A 19,198-nucleotide genomic window follows, 5' to 3' on the forward strand; every position below is an offset into this window, starting at 1 on the left:
ACAATAGCACAAAAGATGGGAAGGAAATGGAATTGTATGTTGAAAGGTCTTTACATGACACGTGAAGTAGTATAATATGATTTCAAAGTAGATTAAGGGGGACTTCCCTGGTGGTGTAGTGGTTAAGAATCCGCCTGCCAATGCAGGGGACACGGGTTCAAGCCCTGGTCTGGGAAGATCCCACATGCCATGGAGCAACTAAGCCCGTGCACCACAACTACTGAGCCTGCGCTCTAGAGCCCGTGAGCCACAACTACTGAGCCCACATGCCACAACTACTGAAGCCCGCGCTCCTAGAGCCTGTGCTCCGCAGCAAGAGAAGCCACTGCAATGAGAAGCCCGCACATGGCAATGAAGAGTAGCCCCCACTCGCCGCAACTAGAGAAAGCCCATGCGCAGCAACGAAGACCCAATGCAGCCAAAAATAAATAAATTTTTAAAAAATAAATTAATTTTAAAAAAAGATTTTTAAAAAAAGTAGATTAAGGATACATATTGGAATCCCTAGAGCAACCTCTAAAAAAATAATTCAAAGAGCATTGTAGCTAAAAAGCCAATGGAGGAGATAAAATTTTTTAAATTTTAAATCAGTTAATCCAAAAGAAGATAGGAAAGGGAGAAACAAAAGAGCAAAGAACCAATAGGACAAATAGAAAACAATTAGTAAGATTACAAGTAGACTTAAACCTACAATATCACTAATTACATTAAATATAAATGGGCTAAACACTCCAATTAAAAGGCAAGACATGTCAGACTGGATTTAAAAAAAACCTGCTACATTCTAGTTTAACAGAGACACACTTTAAATAGAAAAACACATTTAGATTGAAAGTGAAAGGATAGAAAAAGAAATACCACGGAAAAATAGCCATAAGAAAGCTGGAGTGGCTATATCTTCAAATATTTGAAGCAAAATTGTGAGAACTAAGAGGAGACAATAATAATCGACAAATAATTTAATAGATTTATAACAATATTTTAACATTTTTCTATCATAAATTGATGAAAAATCAAAATAATCAGGAAGTGTATAGAAGACTACACCCATCAGCTACAGAATACAGATTGTTTTCACGTGTACATTAAACATTTTCCGAGAGAGAACATATGCTGGGCCATAAAATAAATCTTGTTAATTTTAAAGGACTGAAGTCATACAGTATATATTCTCTGACAACAGAAATCAATAATGATACCTAGAAAATCACTCAACTTTTGACAATTAGGTAACACACTTCTAAATAATCCAAAGGTCAAAGAAGAAATCACAAGGGAAATTAGAAAAATACATTAAACTGAATGGTAAAAAACTCAGTATATCAAAAATTGTGGTTTCAATTTCAAGTGTTTAAACAGACAAAAAGTGGTTTGAAATTAATGATCTAAGCCTTACATTAAGAGGTAAGAAAATAAAGAGCAAATTAAACCTAAAGTAAATGAAGGAAATGAAGTAAAGGAAGGAAATAATAAAAATAAGAGCAGAAATTAGTGAAATACAGAAGAGCCAAACCGCAGGGAAAACAAATAAACAAGAGAGCCAAAAGTTGGTGTTTCAAAAAGATTAATACAATTTATCAGACCTTAGTAAGACAAATGAAAGTTAGAGGGAAACACAAACTACTAATATCAGGAATATCATTACAGGGCCCACAGATATCTAATGGATAGTAAGAGAACTGTATGAACAACTTGATGGCAATAAACTTGACAGTAAATTTTTATATAAAAATAGAAAAATTCTTTTAAAAACACAACAAATATTACACAAGAGGAAGTAGAAAGTCTGACTACCCCTATATCAGTTAAATAAATTGAACGAATAATTAAGAATCTTTAAGGGGAAATGTACTGATGTCTGTGATTTAGGAATGCATCAAAAAATAAGATGGTGTGATGGATAGATATCTGCTAAGGAAAGTACAGCAAAATGTTAACCTAGGAAATGGATATGACTGTTCATTATACAATTCTGTCCACTTTTCTGAGTGGTTGAAATTTTCATAATAAATTTTTAGGGAAAAAAGCCAGCATTTTCCATATAGAAAGTTACCGACAAATAAAATCCCAGAACCATACATTGTTGGAGTGAATCAGATATTTAAGGAAGAAATAACACCATTCCTACACAAAGTTTTTCGGAAAACAGAGAAAGGTGGAATACTTTTGAACTCATCTTGTGAGGCCTGCATAACTCTGATACCAAAACTTGACTAGGACATAATGAGAAGAGGAAAGTACAGACCCATGTCCTCATGAACATAGATATAAAAATCCTTAGCAAAATATTACTAGAAGTAAAACCATGAACAAGTATGGCTTATCCCAGGAATGCAAGGTTGGTTTAACATTTGAAATGCAACCCTTATAATTCACATTATCAAAACAAAGGAAAAAAATCTTGCAATTATCTCAATAAATGCAGAAAAAGCACTTGTCAAAATTCAGTACACATTTGTGATTAAAAACTCTAAACAAACTAAAAATGGAAGGGAATTTCCTCAACTTAATAAAGAGCATCTATGAAAAACCTACAGCTAACATCATACTCATTGGTAAAAGACTATTTTCCCCCTTAGCTCAGGAATGAGGCAATGATGGCACTGTCATAACTTCTTTTCAACATTGTCCTGGAGGTCCCAGCCAGAGGAATAAAGCAAGAAACAAAAATAAAAGGCATACACATTACAGGACAAGAAGCAAACTGCCTTTTTTTTTTTAGAAATTCACGTTCTTTTATTTATTTATTTATTTATTTATGGCTGTGTTGGGTCTTCGTTTCTGTGCGAGGGCTTTCTCTAGTTGTGGCAAGTGGGGGCCACTCTTCATCGCGGTGCGCGGGCCTCTCACCATCGCAGCCTCTCCTGTTGCGGAGCACAGGCTCCAGACGCGCAGGCTCAGTAATTGTGGCTCACGGGCCCAGTTGCTCCGTGGCATGTGGGATCTTCCCAGACCAGGGCTCGAACCCGTGTGCCCTGCATTGGCAGGCAGACTCTCAACCACTGCGCCACCAGGGAAGCCCAGAAGCAAACTGCCTTTATTCACAGAAAACCTGGTTATAAACTTGGAAAGTCCTAAGGAACTTATTTAAAAAGCTATTAGACTAATAAGCAAGTTTGGTAGGGTTGCAAGCTACAGATACAAACATCAGTTGTATTTCTATATACTACCAACAAACAACTGGAGGATTTACATACTGAGGAATAGATTTAATAAAGTATGCATTAGATTTCTCCGAAGGGAGAGATATATCACGTTCAAAAATTGCAAGATTCAATAGTGATTGGCAACATGTCAGTTCTCTTCAAGTTGATCTACAGATCAATGCTGTGTCAATCAAAATTCAGCAGGCTTTTTCTTTGGATACAAACTGACAAGCTGATTTAAAATGTATAAGGAAACACAAAAGATATGTAGTAAACAAAACAATTTCAGAAAAGAAGTAAAGTTGGAAGATTCACACTATCTGACCTCAAGACTCTATAAACTACAGTCAGTAATCATGATGATGTGGACATTTGACCGGCGGAACTGAACGGAGTCTAGAAATTAGACCCACTCGTGTGCAGTGAATTGATTTTTGACAAAGGCACCAGAAAAATTCCATGGGGGAATGTGTTGGAGTAACTGGATAACCATGGAGAAGAATGAACCATGATATCTAACTCACATCATACACAGTAATTAATCTGAGTTGGATCAAAGATCCAAACATCATCACAGCTGCTAGAATAGGACATGGGAAAATCAATTCATGACCTTGGTGAAGATTTCTTAGGCCACAAAAACTCTAGTCATAAAAGAAAAATGTTAGGTAATTTTGATTTTATCAAAAGCAAAACCTCTGCCCACCTAAAGGCACCATTAACTTATACTTTCCACCCCGGTGGTGTCACAGGTCTGGATGGAATCACCCCTCCACCCGTGCCCACCCACTTCAAACAACTGAAAACTGGACCAAACACGTGAAAAGATTGTTTTCAGACACTGGACTGCAGTCCTGAGAGGAGAGACACCAGTGGGTGAGCGTCACGACTCCCAGATCCCTCAGAGGAAGCTCCTCGTGGCCCACCCTGTGGGCGCCAGGGTGGGGTGGGCTCTGGCCCAGGGTGGGGGGAAGGAGCTCAGATCCAAGTGCGTTGGGGGCTGCCGGTGGGCGGACCTGGGCCCGGGATGCATCTTCAGGAGGGAAATACACTGAGCTTGGGGCCCAAAGTCCGGGGTGCAGGCCCTACTCCACAGGACTGGGTGCGCCCATCACTTTCCAGGCTCCAGGGCGGCCCCAGAGCATCGGCCAGCCCGCCCTGCGCCCCCCGCACGGACGCCTGCAGCCACCCCCTCCGCCCGGTGGTGGAGCGTTACTATCCTTGGCTGTAACCTGAGCAGCTGCCCATTAAAATTCCATTAGTTTTGAAGGCTTGAGCTGCAGTTGATATTTCTAATTATTGTGAAATTAAAATTGTCCCTATAATTAAAGGATAATTGCAGGAGATACCAGCTGGCACCCTGGGGAGCCGCACTGTTCCCTGAGAACTTGGAAGATCTCTTGAAAGTTCTCTGAACAGGAAAAGACAAAGGCGTTTTGGAAAATGAGGGAGGTGGGGGTCAGGCATGAAGCCGGAATCTAAATTTCAACAGTAATGGGCTCTTGTGCGCTGAGCTCCTGGCCTTCGGGGGAAGCAGCTGGGGAGAGGCGGGCCCCCCGGCCCCCGGCAGCCTGAGCTGTGGGCTTGACAGGAGGAGGAGGGTGGTGCAACGGGTTAACGAGGAATCGGCCGTGGAGGAGTAATAACACACCGGTGTAATAAGATAGGAAAGTTCCAGAAGCTGGTGGAAAGCTTGGGGGGCGAGGCCTGCGTTGAGGGCATTTTGTGGATGTGAAATGAGACGGCAGCTGAGACGGCAGCTGGAGCAGGAGGGAGGGCAGGGTCTGTGTGCCGGGCCCTCCCCGGGGAGCAAGGCCCCCATGCTGACTGTGGCCTCTGAGCTGAGGAGCAGCCCAGGTCCCCGGGGCCCCGCCCACACCCGCGGCCCTCCCGGCCTCCCTTATCCCAACTCGGGGACCCTGTACACACATGGTGTGGGGGGCCTTGGCCCTAGGACACTGCGTGCCCCCCGGGCTCCCCTTCTGCTGTTGGGGTCTTGCTCAAGGTGCCAAGAAGGGCCCAGCTCTCACCAGGGTTCTGCACGTATTCCTCCCCACCCCCCCAGCGCTGCCATCCTGCCTGTGCGTGTCTGCCTGCTAAGGTGGGCCAGGTGGCAGTCTGGCCACACAATCCCCATGACATGGCACGTGTCACCGGCTTTCCAGCGGCAATGGGTAGGCCCTCGTGACCCCTCTGCCCCCCATTCAGCTGCCTCCACTTGGCCGGCACATTGTTCTAGGAGCTGCTGTTGCCAATACCCTTTCCCCTTTCTGGTACTAAATTCTCTGTTAAAAATTGCATTTGGCTGCAAAAAACAGAGGCTGGAAATAACACTGACATGGGATGGAATTTTATTTCTCTCTCACATAAGAGAAGCCAGGCCCACACAGCAGCTTCATGGTGCAGGCAGATGCCAGGGCCCTCAGTCTTTCTGCTCTGTTGGGCTTGTGGCTTTCATCCTCAAGAGGGCCTCATAGTCATGGAAGGCTGCTGGAGAGCCAGACATCTCCTCCATCTCCCCTGTTGCTGGGCAGGAAACAGGAGAAAGTGGGGAAAGGGCAAGAAAAACTCACATACCTGCCTATTACTTTCTTAAGGAGGTTTTCTAGAATTTGCACCTAACTTCCTCAGATGCCTTACTTGTCACCCTAAATTGCAAGGAACTTTGGTCAGATTTAGTTGGAACACTGTTGCCCAGAATAATATAAGCATTTTGTCACTGAGGAAGGAAAGCATGGAAACTGACGGGCCTTTAGCAGGCTCTGCCACGAGGGAGGGGAGGGAGGGGAGGGAGGGTCTTCGGTGCATTGTCTGTTACAGGGGAAAACCTGAATCAACGTCGACACCAAACAGCAGAGATTTGAATGAAGGAATTGAGGTCTGTCCTCAGCTCCTCGAGGGCAGGGACACAGTATCACAGCACCTGAACCTGAGCAGGTGCCCCCAAAATGCCGTGGAACCAGTTCCCTGAAATGGCTCACGCGGCCAGTTACACTGCACCAGACAAACTGGAACAGCTGAGACAGCTGTGTCTCTCCCCTGCTGCGTCGATGGCCCTAACCCCCCATGACTGCAAGCCACCGCGGCCTTCAGAACATCCTGGCCTCCCCTTCACTTCCGCCTTCCCAGCCTCACACAACCTCACCCTTGACCCTGGGACCACATGGGGTGAGGAGTTCTGGCCAGCACGGTTCCAATGGAACACGCCAGAAGACAGTGTCAGAAAGCTGCCTGGGGCCCTCAGAGGCAGCACCTGCTGGAGAAGGGTTAATTCTATCAAATCTTGGCCCTTGAGTCCACGGCTTAATCTGCCGTGTGACCAAATGGCAGATACACACAAAGGACTTCAGTTCCGGGCCTGAGGGGAGGTTGGGGAAAAGCACGTGTGCAGCTGTTTGAGTTGCTGGCTGAAAAATACACACACATTTTAATGCAACAACTTTTTACTTGAAAGAAGGACTGATAGAAGCTCTGATTATTCAGACCTGGCAGACATTTTCTTGAAAACGACAAAGTGAGCCTGTCCCTTCAAGGAAAACAGAGTGTTTGTGACCAATAATAAAATTCAAGCTTTCATGCAAAGACTGGGATTTTGAAAAACCTGCATCCATCACCATAAGCTCTCCAACTTACCAAACTAAAGACTTTTCTGCTGAGACTGATGGTGATATTCACAAAAGTGACACTTTGATACATGACTGTCACCTGCATTGCTTGGTGATCCATTATCTTCCAAATGCCCAGCGTGTGATGTCACAGGAACAAGTGTGGATAAGGACTGGTCCAGGCGCAGGACGGACAGATGGATTCCAATAAGACAGAAGGGAAAGTTCATCAATACGATTTCAGATTCCACGTTGCAACCAGCCCGAGAGGGACCACCGCTTGTTGAGTTTGGGTGTCGTCATGAGGAAGAACGTCCGTGACCTGCAGATGTTATTAAACCTTCCTTTCTTTCCCAAACGTGTAACCATGTGAGTCTGGATTTCCCAGATTCTCTCACGTTTTCCAACCAAGCCGTGTGCCACAGTGGACGCTGACCTCTCTGAAGCCAGAGATTTGAGGAAATGTGACATGATCCCACTCTGCTCGCTAAAACTTCTTGTTTTGGAAAACATATTTTCCATGTAATTGTTACTTAGGTTACCACTGTAGTGAGTTTATTGTTATTTTGCAGTGAATATTTCTTAAATCTTAGGTTTAATTTCTAGTAAGGTTATCTAACAGGTATTAATATTGGCAGTTAGAACCCAAATAAACGAAAAGCTCTTTGGCATCTTCAATAATTTTGAAGAGTGTTATTTATGGGGGTCCTGAGGCCCCGGTTTGAGAACTCAGCCCTGGGCTGGCACGTGTGGGAACGGCCCGGCTGATGAGCTTTCCTAGGAAATGCCAGATGGCTCCTCGGAACGGTTGCATCAGTTTATGTGGCCACCGGCCGTGTCCGAGTCTTCGTTTCTTGACGTTCTCCCCATCTCACGAGTGTGAAATGCATGTTCGCATTTAATTTCGTATTTTCCCAATGCCTCCTGGAGCTGAGCACGTCTTCCCACTTTCATCGGCCTCGGAGCTTTTGCCCTATTCCTTTTTCATGTGAATTTTAAAATAATTCCATCCATTTCAAAACAAAGAAGTGCAGTGTTATTGAGAGCAGAGTTGGGATTACATTAATAAAATTACATTATATTTTGGAGTTTCTGGGAGAATGCTAAGTCTCTCCACATGCTCAGATATTGTTTTAAATTTTCTTTTTTTGGATAGGTAAGAAGTGGAGTTATCTAGAGAGATCCACATTCCATAGACATAATGCAGTCTGTCTCAAAAGGGGAGAACAGCCTCGGGAGAAGCACGCTCCACAGACAGAGTGTGGGCCATCTCAGAAGGCGGGAGGCCTGTTTTACATTGTTTGATGAGACTGAATAGTTTTCTTCATATAATCCTATACCTTTCTGCTTAAATTCACTTGTAGATAGTCTACAGCTTTGAATCATAACTGTGAATTTTTCCATCCTCATATTTAACGGGTTTAAGGTAGTTTAAAGTGCTCTTGATCTTTTCTATACTTCGGTTTTCTGGGTATATAAAAATATTATCTGAAAATAAAGGTATTTTTAATTTCTTCATTTCGTCTCTTATCCTGCTTATTTTGTTTGTCTTAATGCATTAGCGATAAATGTCAAGACAACAAAATAATAATGGTGAAAGTGAGCACATTTGTCTGGTTCTTGATTTTACTTGTCAGTGTTAACATGTTGTTTTGCTGAATCTTATCAAATATCTTAGCATTTACTGATAGCGCCACTTTTCCTTCCTTAACGGACCCATAACTGTAGAAGACATTGGAAAGTGGCTAAAGACACATTGTTTATGAAGGGCGCGACCTGGGCGGTTCTCAGCTGAGTTCCGCTGGACCTTAAATGGCTCTGTCCAGACCAAGGACAGAGATAAGCTGATTCCATCGAGGACGCAGAAGGGGCATTAATTACAAACTCTGATGGAGAGAGCAGGGAAAAGAAAACAGACCAAATTACCTCTAAATACAAATGCAAAAATGCAAAATTACACGTTGTAACCGAGGCCTCGCAGTTTCCGAAATACGAATACTTCATGACCCTGATTCTAGGAACGCAAAGATGTTTAAGGTGAAGACTCTGCTACATGACTCGATCCGCCCCTCCTGGGGGGCTTCTGGGCATGACCGCCCTGATGGGGACGGTTGCCTGTCGGGGTTCAGTCCAGACCCTCTCAGGCCCAGCCTGGCCGGGGCCCAGCGTTGGTTGAGTGAGCTCTCGTGCTGGTGCCTTGTCTAAGAGCTAGAAATTCGCCAGGGCAGCCCCCAAACACAGGCCTTCAACATGAGGCGCCTCCAGGCTCTGGGCCTCTGCGGTGGACATGGGAGCCATCCCATGTGCACTCCCGGCGGGACACACCCGTTAGGGCACTCCTGGCAGCTGGGGCTCGTGGGAATACTTGCAGGTTGACGTGGCAGGGCTCCACCCCTGCTGCAGAGCCGGGTAAACATTCCCCAGACACACCACCTCTTCAGTCCCGAAGTGCAATGGTTTGAGGCCACAGCACGTGCTCTCCGAGGGGATCCCGGTGGGCCGTCCTGCCCTCCCGGCCCCGCCCTCTGCGCCGCACAGGACACCCAGCCCCTCCCTCCAGCAGACAGGCGTCTACACCACCTGGCTCACCCGGGGTGCTCTGATACCAGCAGAGCCCTGGTTACGGCCTGGCTGCCCTCAAGGGCCCCTGGAGGTTCGGATGAGCCGGTGGCTGTCACACAGGGAGACCGCGGCAGCCTCCCGCAGGGCCCCGGCTTCCACTCCCCACCCCGCAGCCCCGCAAGAAATCCTAACAGTCTGCTGAGCCACAGTCAGAAGGAGCTCTTCAACCCCGTAAGCCACCTGTCACTAACCCACCCACTGTGTCTCCCCAGAACCCTGTTGTGTGGCAGCAACTTGTAGTTCAGGGGCGAAGCAGACATTCCTTGTAAAACAGAGAGCAACGGAGGGCTTCCGCTCGTCACCCGGCTGCACGGGGGTGGAGCCACGGTGCACCCTGCGAGGGGATCAAGGCGACAGGATGGGGACTCCCCCGGCGGTCCAGTGGTTAGGACTCTGCGCTTCCACCGCAGGGGGCGCGGCTTTGACCCCTGGTCGGGGAACTAAGATCCCGCGCGCCACACGGCGTGGCCCCCACCCAGCAAAAAAGGAGACAGGACGAAGCCCTCCACACTGCAGACAGAGGACGTGAAGACCGTGACGGGGTACTCTGTGCTTTGGACAAACAATCAGGCCCTGGGACAGGCAGACGTGTATCTCAGCAAGAGTTTTAATGAATCCGGTTCTTCCCACACAGAGAAAAGCGCTACAGCCATTAACTGAGACGTCTGCTCTTTGTGACTAGCTGTGACCTGTTACTGGGACCTGACTGCCATATCTCCTACCAGAAGTCACATATCAAGAGGCTCCTTTCTCCCCACTTTTTTGGAAGAGCGTCCTCAGAGCTACGGAGCGGCGGCGTCCCAGGCTACGTCCCCTGGGAGGCCCTGAACAAAACGTAACCCCCAGCTCTCCTGTGGTGCCTCCTTTCAGCCACCTGGGCCCGGATGAGACTCAGGAGGAACGGGGGGTGCGGGGGGCTCTGGAGGGGTTTTCCTGCCGGCAGATCTTGCAGTGCTGACACTCCCACCCCCAGCCCCTCTCCCTCCCGGGGAGGCAGCTCCTGGATGGCTGCCGCCTATGTGTGCCCGTGTCCAGCCCGGCCCTGCCCTGCCAGCACTTTCACAACCCGCTGTCACCCGGCTTCTCCACTCACTCGCCTGCCTGCCCCCCGAGTGTCAGCTCCCCGAGGCTGGGCCTCGTCTCGTCCCCGCCGCGTCCCTGGGCAGAGACGGTGGAACAGGGCAGGGTCACCGCTGTTATCAGCGCCGTCGGGATGCCCGACGTCCTGGGGGGACAGATGAAAAGGCCGCTGAAGGCGGTGCGGGCCTCTGGGGTTGGCCCGGGTGTCCGAGGCTCTCGGGGCCGACGCAGCAGACCCAGGGAGGGGGACACACCCGCCCCCGCGCTGCCTCCACCTGCTTCGTCTTGGGAGGGACCGCCTGCCGCCTCCCTCCAAGGCTGCACCGTGACCTCCGCTTCCAGGCAGTGATGAAAATGACACGTTTAACATCGAAAGCCGTTCCGAGTACCGTCGACAGGGACGATACTGGAGAGCAGATTCCGGGACGCTCTTCCCAGGAGCCACCCTGCAGTGAGCCCGGGGCCCCGGCCGCGTGTCCGGGGGGCTTTAATGCTGGAGACCGAGGCTCTGGGGGCTCCCGGCCCGCTGGGAGGGAAGGCCCGACCGGGAGCGGCGGGGGGCCGGCGGGCGGCCTAGACCCCGGACTTGGCGATGATCTTCTCCAGCAGGCTCATCATGCGCTCCTGCAGCTGCAGGCCCTGCGCCTGCAGGAGGCTGTGCTGGTCCAGCCCGCGGCGCACCTCGCGGCACGTCTCCTCCAGGGCGCGGCTCAGCCGGCGCTGCTCCTCCAGCATCGTCTCCAGCAGCCGTAGCTTCTTCCTCTGCAGGTGGCCGCCCTGTCCCTTGCGCTTCTTCACGGGCCGCTCGTCCGACCTGGAAGGACAGCGCCGGCGTGTGGACGGCTGGCCGCGGAGCCCGGGCCCCACCCGACTCCCCCAGCCGCCACCGGGCACACAGGGAGCTGGGCCACCGTCCACGCATGTGAGGGCCGGGCCCTCCCACCATGAGGTGGGGGGCAGGCTTAGGAGGTGGGGGGGCCCTGCCACGAGAGCACCCCCAAACCTGCTGAGCTGGGTGGGCATGCCCTGGGCTCTCTGCTCGGGGGTGGGGCATCCCGGGTCTAACCGGCCCCCACGGGTGGGCAGGGAGCTAGCTGCCAAATCCCACCAGGCCCCAAGGCCCTGCCCGTCCCCGAGCCCAGGCCCTCTGCTTCTGTGCAGAATCGTTGACTGCGCCAACCTCAGGGGCAGAGAGCAGAGCTCGGCCCCGAGAGGGAGAACAGCCCCATGTCCCGGTCCTGGTGCAACGCCCGGGGCAGCTGTCAGTCTGGGAACTGGGCTCAATCCATGGAAACAACTGTCCGTAAATCTCAGACTTCCCTGCAACTCGGCCTGGCCACCAGCAAAGGCATTTCTGTTTGGGGTTTTTACTGAGAACAAACCGAGCAGCAGCCCCCCAGACTGGGGGTGTCAGACTGGAGGGGCCCCCAGAGATGCCTTCCTCACCCCACCCTAACCCCCGTCTGACAGACGTGAGACCGGGCTCAGGGGAGGCAGGGCCACGGCTCAAATCCTCTTCCTGTCCTCTCCCCCCCCGGCCAACTCCTATTCACCCGTGAAAGCCCAGCCCAAACGTCACCTCCTCTGGCTCCCCGGCCCCCACACCACAGGGGTGTGTCTCCCGCACACCTGACTGAGGGCATCTTGAGGCGGGGTCAGCACAGGCCTGGCAGGACGCCGCAGACGGCAGAGGGGCTGCGTCCCCCCACTGCAGCCAGGCTCCGAGGACACCCTGGAGGCTCAGCCTGATACCCCCTCCCCGGTGCTGAGAGACCAGCCAGCCCGGCCAGGCCAGGGAGAAGGGGACCCCAGGGCACGGTCTGCTTGGGGTAGGGGGAGCGCAAGAGCCAGAAGCCGAGGGCAGGCGGGAGGGCTCGCCTCTAACCCCAGCCCTCCTTGGAGAAGGTCCTGATTTATCCCCATTTCACAGAGGGAGGCTGAGGCCCAGAGAGATCAAGGACTTTCCACACAGCTAAACGGTGACGGAGCAGGAGATGCACCCAGTCTGTGGACACGACAGCCCAGGCTTCGGGAACCACCTGCCTTCCTGTCTCTGGCCTCCCTGCCCCTGGGGGCTGGTGCACACTGCCTAGGCTTCGGCGGCCGGCCCGGGCCGGCAGAGGATGCCGCCGCCAGGACAGCCCCCTCGCGGCCCCCAGCCCCCTGCCCCGCTGGTGTGGAGGCAAGAGAGGGAAGCACACACACTACCTGAACTTAAGGGATAGTAAGCTGGAGGAGCTGGCGGAGCCATCGTCCTGGAAGCGGCCTTCGTAGGAGCACTGGTTATACGGTAAGTACAGAGGGGTGGACTTAGCAGACGGCGACAGGGACGCCTCGGTCTGGGACGTGGAGGGCCCCGGCTGCTGGCCGTCCGGCAGTTTGCCATCACAGGACTCGGGGACCTTGGCCAGAATCCTATCAATGGCTAGGTAATAGGGCCAGTCGGGCGGGACGGACTCGCTATCTGTCATGCATTTTAATTTCCTGAAACGAGAGACACAAGAGCCAAGGGTGAGAAACAGCTGCTCCCGGCCCTGCCTCGCCCGGCCCTCGGCGGAGGGGCACTCGGGGGCTCCGGACCTGGGGGAGCCACGTGGCAGTCAGGCCTCCCCAGAAGAATCGGCCAGGCCCCAGGGCCAAGGTGACATGGGACTCAGCAAGAAGTCAGGCTCGGGACCTACACCGCCTTGGATGTTGGAAAGGATGCACGTGCCCCAGTGTGAGTGCCGGGACCTTGGGCTCATTCGTCCTCTCTTTGCTTTTCTGGAATTTCTAAACTCTCTGCAATGAACAAATACTGCTTTGTAATAAGTTGACCGGCAATAATCAAATATATGGTATAATACCAACATGGGAATAAAACGTAATATAATGTGTAATGCAAACGTAAAATACGGTCATATAATAAACGTGCTTTTCTAAAGAGGACGCCCTGGGGAGCAAGAAGCTCAGAAGGTAAGAGCACAGGCCTCGGTGTCCAGCACATCTGAGTCTGTCTCTCATCGCCATCGCTTTGCTGTGTGACCATCAGCAGGTCCATTAACCTCTCTGAGCCTCCATTTTCACATCAGTAAAATGGGGATGATCAAAGTAAGCTCCTCACGTGGCCGTCACTCTCGGGAAGATTTGAGAAGACAACGCCTGGTGCCTGGCAAACAGCAAGCTGTCAGATTTCATTCTCAGCTGAAGGTACCAGGAGGACCGGGGCTGGGCCGGACGGGGTCCCTTCCCACACTGCCTGACATCCCCCATCCCCACTCGGGCCCCAGGCCCAGGGTCTGCACTGCACAGCTCTGCCCACTGTGGGCCTGAGCCCATCCGAGGCCCTGCATCCTGCTCCCCACCCCTGCAGACAGACCCTGAAGGTCCCTGGGCCTTGGCTGTCCCCTGGGAGGTGAGGGATGGGGAGAGGCGGCCGCAAGACAGCTGGGCAGCACCAGCCAGGCCAGGAAAGAGGCCACAGGGTTTCCCGGGCCTCCAGCCTCAGCCTGCAGCCCCCTTGTTCCTGCCCCTCGCTCTTCCCGCTGTGGGGAGGCCTTTGAGCAACAGAGCGCCCCGTGGCCAGATGGCCTCTGTCTCTGACAAGGGGATCCCTGCCAGGGTGTGGCCGCTGGAGGTAATGAGCTGACCACCTGAAAGAGTCGCCCCCCGCGGAGGTGTGTGGCTCAGGGCAGCAGGTAGAGGCGGGCCAGGCGGGACGTGCCCTCAAGCAGAGTGTCCTCAGCAGGAAGCCAGGGACAGGCCACGTGGGGACGAGCAGGCCGCTCTGTCTTCCTGACCACGGACCACCGTCCATCCCGCGGAGGGCGACACGGACATGGGCACAGGGGGTGGACGATGGTGCCCGGGGCCCGGCCCCCACCTGGGCTCCCCTCCAGGCCCTCCGCAGGCCCCCCCCAGCTCTTGTTCTGTCAACTCAAGCCAGCTTACTCCTCAGAGAAATGAGGAAAGGCCCGCCCCGGCACGGGGAGCCCCTGAACGGTGTGCCAACAAAACATCCCCCACGGAACCAGGCCACCCCCAGGCTTCCTTAACCAGCATTTTTTTTTTTTTTTGGTTGCACTGAGTGACTTGCGGGATCCTAGTGCCCCGACCGGGGATTGAACCCGGGCCGCGACAGTGAGCGCGCCAAGTCCTAACCGCTGGACCGCCAGGGAATTCCCCCGACAATCTTAATATATAAAAAGCTGTCTTGGGACTTCCCTGGAGGTCCAGCGGTTAGGACTCCGCGCTTTCACTGCCGAGGGCACGGGTTCAATCCCCGGTCGGGGAACTGAGATCCCGCAAGCCCTGTGGTGAGGCCAAAAAAATAAAAAATAAAAATAAATAAATACACAAGGATTGTTAAAAAAAAAAAAAAAAGCTGTCGTGAAAAAATAACCAAAGTCTCTGCTGTGGGAGGCTCTGGGTGGCGGGGCGAGAGAGAAAGAACCAGTCATGCAGCCAAAGCGTTGGCCTGTGAGGGGCTGTGTGGCCTTGGGCAAGTCCCTCTCCTGCTCTGGGCCTCGGTTTCCCCATCGGTGAACGGGAGCTGACAGGTACCACGGTGTGCAAGTGCTTCCTAAACTGTGAAGTGCTGTCTGCGAGGGGGCCCTGGGCCCGCTCAGCCACACCCTCTTCTCCTGTGGCCTCTGGGGCCCACATCCCTCTTCCAGGAATGGAACAGAATCCCTCCCCTGGGACTCTGAAGAAGCTTTCAGGATAAATAATGAATGACCCGGCTAGACACCAGTCAGGGCCCTGGAGCTACGGAGTCAGACAGGAGCCCCGTAAGACAGCCTGCGTCACCTCCGCAGCCCCCCTCCTCACCGGGGGGCGGGGGGCAGGTGCGCCTACATGCAACTCGGCCCTCCCGCCAGGAGCCGGCGGCTGGAATCTGACAGACTTTACCTAAGCGACTCGGATGCCTTTGGACCCCAGCAGCCGCCTGTTTTCCGCCCTGGGGCCTGGCTGGGGGCCAAGCTGGGGGTCAGAAATGGGCCTTCGGACGGGCCAGGCTCAGGACCTCCAAGGGCCAGAAAAAGTTAAATGGATGCAACTGAAATAGCCTCTGGTTGCCCAGGGCCCTGGGGCGCCTCTGCACGTCCCCAGGCTCCAGACGAGCCGGGAGCGACAGGCCAGGAGGGGTGAGGTCTCTCCTTGCTTGTTCGAGGTGGGCGTGGGAGTCGGGGTGAGGGTCCTCTCACCCACGGTGTGGCTCAAGGTGCCCGAGGCCAACCTGCGGGGCCCCGTCCACACCCAGCTCTGTGCCCCTGCCCACGGCGGCCACTAGGAGGGCCAGAAGGTGGCCTGGGCTGAGACCAGCTGGGTCCCTGCACGGCCCCCTAGACGGCACCCTCCCACCCCCCTGCACACTGACAGGCTCTCGGGGCTGCCCAGGCCGCCCCCAGGGCCCGTGCTCTCCGTGCCACTCTCCCCCTAGAGCCCAGCTCCTGCTTGACCTTTACCTGCCCTGACCCACTCCACACCTCTGACCTTTGCCCTCCCTGTGACCCTCTCCTCACCGTGACCCCCTGCAGATAGGCCTGGCCTCACACTCCACGGTGCTGGGCACATGGGGCCACAGGGCTCCGTCCCGGACGCCAGAGCTGCCCCTGCCAGAGCCGCGTGCTTGGCCCTGACCGGGCTCCTCCCAAGGCAGCCAGGGCAGGGGGCCTCCTCCGGGGAGCGGACCCTCCTGGGCACTTGGGGCCTCCGCGTGAGCCCTCCACGCCCCCGCCCCAGCCCTGAGGCCAGCGCTGTGCTTTGCTCACAGCAGGCTCAGCGGATGCTGAAGAAGACAGAGCGGCAGGACAGGCCGGCTCGCGGGCCTGGCGGCTGAGCCTCCTCCGGCCTCGGTTTCCCGCCCACACAGCAGCACCCGCCACCCTGGGGAGCAGAGCCAAGCCTGGGGGGCCGAGTGGGAGTCGCCCGCGGGCCTGGGGGGTGGTGCCCTGGCCGAGGCCCGAGGAGCCGGGGTCAGCCCCAGCCCGGCCCTCCTGTGCCTCGGTTTCCCCCCTCCCCTCCCCCACAGCTTCTGCAGGTCCCCTCTCGCTTACACAAAGCCAGGACCCCCCACCTTCCTGACTCAGCTCCGGGGATGTCCCGGCCGGGGCGGGGGGGGGGGGGGGGTCCCTGTGCGGACCGCCTGCCCGGCGAGCCTGGGGCGCCCTGAGGCTCCGTGGTGGCGAGAGCGGTGCCCGCGGGCCTACCTGTACTGGAAGGTCATGTTGGTGATCTTGATCTTGATCTCCTCGCCCAGCCGGCGCTCGCCGGTCATCTCCAGCAGCTTGCTGGCCATCTTCTCGTACACCTTGGCATTGCGCTTGGTCTGCTTCAGCTCGTCGAAGAACTCCTCCCAGACGAGCATGAGGCCGCGCATCTCCGCGTCCGTCCAGTTGCGGGCCCGCCGGTGCTTCTCTGTCTGCGGGGACACGAGGTAGCCGGGCACCTCGGCCGCTGCCATGCCGGGGGGCACCTGCGGGGTTACAGAGCGCGCTCGGGCCGGGCCGCGTGGGGCCTGCGCACCACGGCGGCGGGAGCCCCGCTCCTGGAAGGCAGCTCCTCGCTCAAAATGGGGCCTACATCTGACAGGCAGGAATTTAGTTAAAAGCTTTTAAACGGGAAACGTCATTTTGATGTCACGTTTCCATAGCAACAGAGCAACTGCATAAGCTACAACAACAGAAACCTTTTAACTGAAAGCGCAGGAATCAGGGCTGCCCTGACGGGCCATCAATATTGCAGTGAGTGAGCCAGACCCAAAACTGGCGGCCCAGGCTCCCGGCCCTGCCCGGAGCCCCAGCCCTGTTGCCAGGCTGGCCGGCCCAGGCCACCGAACGAGGCACCTCCGCTGGGCAGACTGGGCTCTTGAGAGGTGGGATCCAGGCCGCAGCCCCCGCCTCTGCCCCGCCCCGGCTCACACAGGCGGGGGCCCAGGGAGGGCCCCAGGTAAGGGATTGGGGTGCAACCAAATGAGGAGACATAGGCAAACAAAGAGGGAGACCCAGAGGAGGAGAGATGGCACACAGAGGGGTGGGAGGAGCAGAGACAGACAGACCGGGAGAATGACACAGGAACACACTCTCGGGGACCCGCAGAGACGTGCGTGTGCACCAACACCCACCCACCTGCGTGCCCTGCGCACAGCCATCCTCCGGCCAACACGCTCACACTTACGGTACAAATGCCACCACCACCAGGCTGGGCGGGGGCAGGGCTCCGGCCCCGAGCAGACCCCTGGCTCGGCCACTGTCTGCCTGCTCCCCTCCTTGCAGGCGGGATGCTTGCTGGCCTGGGTGACGTGGGGTGGGCTGAGGAGCCGGCACAGTGCTTGAGGCCAGAGAGCAGCTGGGAGCAGGTGGTGTGGACCCCTCCCACCATGGGCAGCCCCACCGCAGCCCTGACCGCCCTGCATCAATCAGCACCATCCACGCCCAGACCTGCCTGGTCCACTTGGCTGGGTGGGCTGCTCCTGTACGCCAGGACCCCACAGGAAACGGCTTGGGGAAGCCTTGCTGAATAAAGGAATGAACAAAGGACAGACCTCAGGTAACTCCCCTCCCTTTCCAGCAGGTTGCCTAGACTTCACCTTCGGACTTACTGGCAAACTCTTATTCATTCTTCAAAACCCTGTTCTGGCATCAGCTCCTCTCTGAAGTCTTCCTATTCAATACACTTTGGTCCTTCTCCCCTTTTTCCCTCCTGCAAATTGGACCTTCCTTGAGCCAGCCATTTATTTTCTGCCTTCCAGCTTTGTGGCGCTTGCTAAGGCGACAGTAATAAGAATTCAAGCACTCTCTGATCGCTGGGCACTGTTCTAAGTGCAGTATGTCTGGTACGTCTGTGTTTTCTACTTTGATCCTCACAGCACTCTTGTGAGGGAGGCTGGCACTGCTGCTATTCCCATTTTCCAGATGAATAGCCTGAGGGACAAAGGTGAGGTCACGCTGTGGTCAAGGAGCCAAGCTGGGCTCTGAACCCAGGCAGGCTGGCTCGGGGCTGGGTTTGATTTGTGTTGTGCAGTGGCCGCCAGGCTCCTCGTGAAGGACGCCGTCACGCCTCCTCTGCCCATGGTCCTGGGCAAACGCCCCGCTGCTTCCTGGCTCTCCTGGGAGGCCCCCCCAACGCTGACCTTGGACAAAGCAACCCCTGGCACTGGCTGGGGTCCCCGGCCACCCACCCTCAGCAGGCCTCCGCCAGTGTTTGACTGAGGCTCAGGGGACAGCAACACTGACCTCCAGCACCAGCCGGGCGGTGCAGCATAGGATGAAGGAGAGCTCTGCAGAAGGACCGGCCAAGGGAGGCAGCAAGGCCGCCCGGCCCAGAGCACGTGCGGGACGGGCAGTGAGAGGTGGTGGGGCTGTAACGGGGAGGGCAGGACAGCGGGGCCTGAGAGCCAGGCTGGGGATGGGCCGCCACCTCGGCAGGGCCTAGGGGCTGAGCGCCCACCAGGATGGCCAGGGAACCAAGCCTTAGCCGGGCAGAAGACCAGAGCGGTGGAGCCTGCGGGGGCTGCAGAGAGAAGGGCCACCTAAGGCGTCGGGACTGAACATTTTGAAGGTAAAACTCAAGCAGGGGGCTTGCCAGCAAGAGCCCTCACACCTGTTGGACGGGCCGCGATGGCCACGTGGTGCCCCCGCCCCACCCCCAGGCCCACAGGCCAGCGTGCCCATCCGTGAGCCTGCCTGGCATCCTTGGGGTTCTGGGGTGGCCTGAACTCGGGGGGAAGGGCTCACAAAGTCCAGGCCGAAAACCTCCACCTTC

General features: G+C 54.7%; 1 protein-coding gene across 1 annotated transcript; it reads right to left on the reverse strand.

Annotated features, from left to right (window-relative positions):
* Positions 1-10,904: 10,904 nt before the first annotated feature.
* On the reverse strand, positions 10,905-18,053 carry MSANTD1 (Myb/SANT DNA binding domain containing 1). The gene is given in 6 exon segments (XM_059924291.1): positions 10,905-11,267; positions 12,662-12,937; positions 16,645-16,910; positions 17,598-17,736; positions 17,738-17,975; positions 17,978-18,053. Coding segments are annotated over 6 exon segments (1,236 nt in total). The 3' UTR covers positions 10,905-11,026.
* Positions 18,054-19,198: the final 1,145 nt, after the last annotated feature.

The sequence above is a fragment of the Balaenoptera ricei genome, chromosome 5, assembly GCF_028023285.1.
Source record: "Balaenoptera ricei isolate mBalRic1 chromosome 5, mBalRic1.hap2, whole genome shotgun sequence".
Classification (NCBI taxonomy): Eukaryota; Metazoa; Chordata; class Mammalia; order Artiodactyla; family Balaenopteridae; genus Balaenoptera; species Balaenoptera ricei.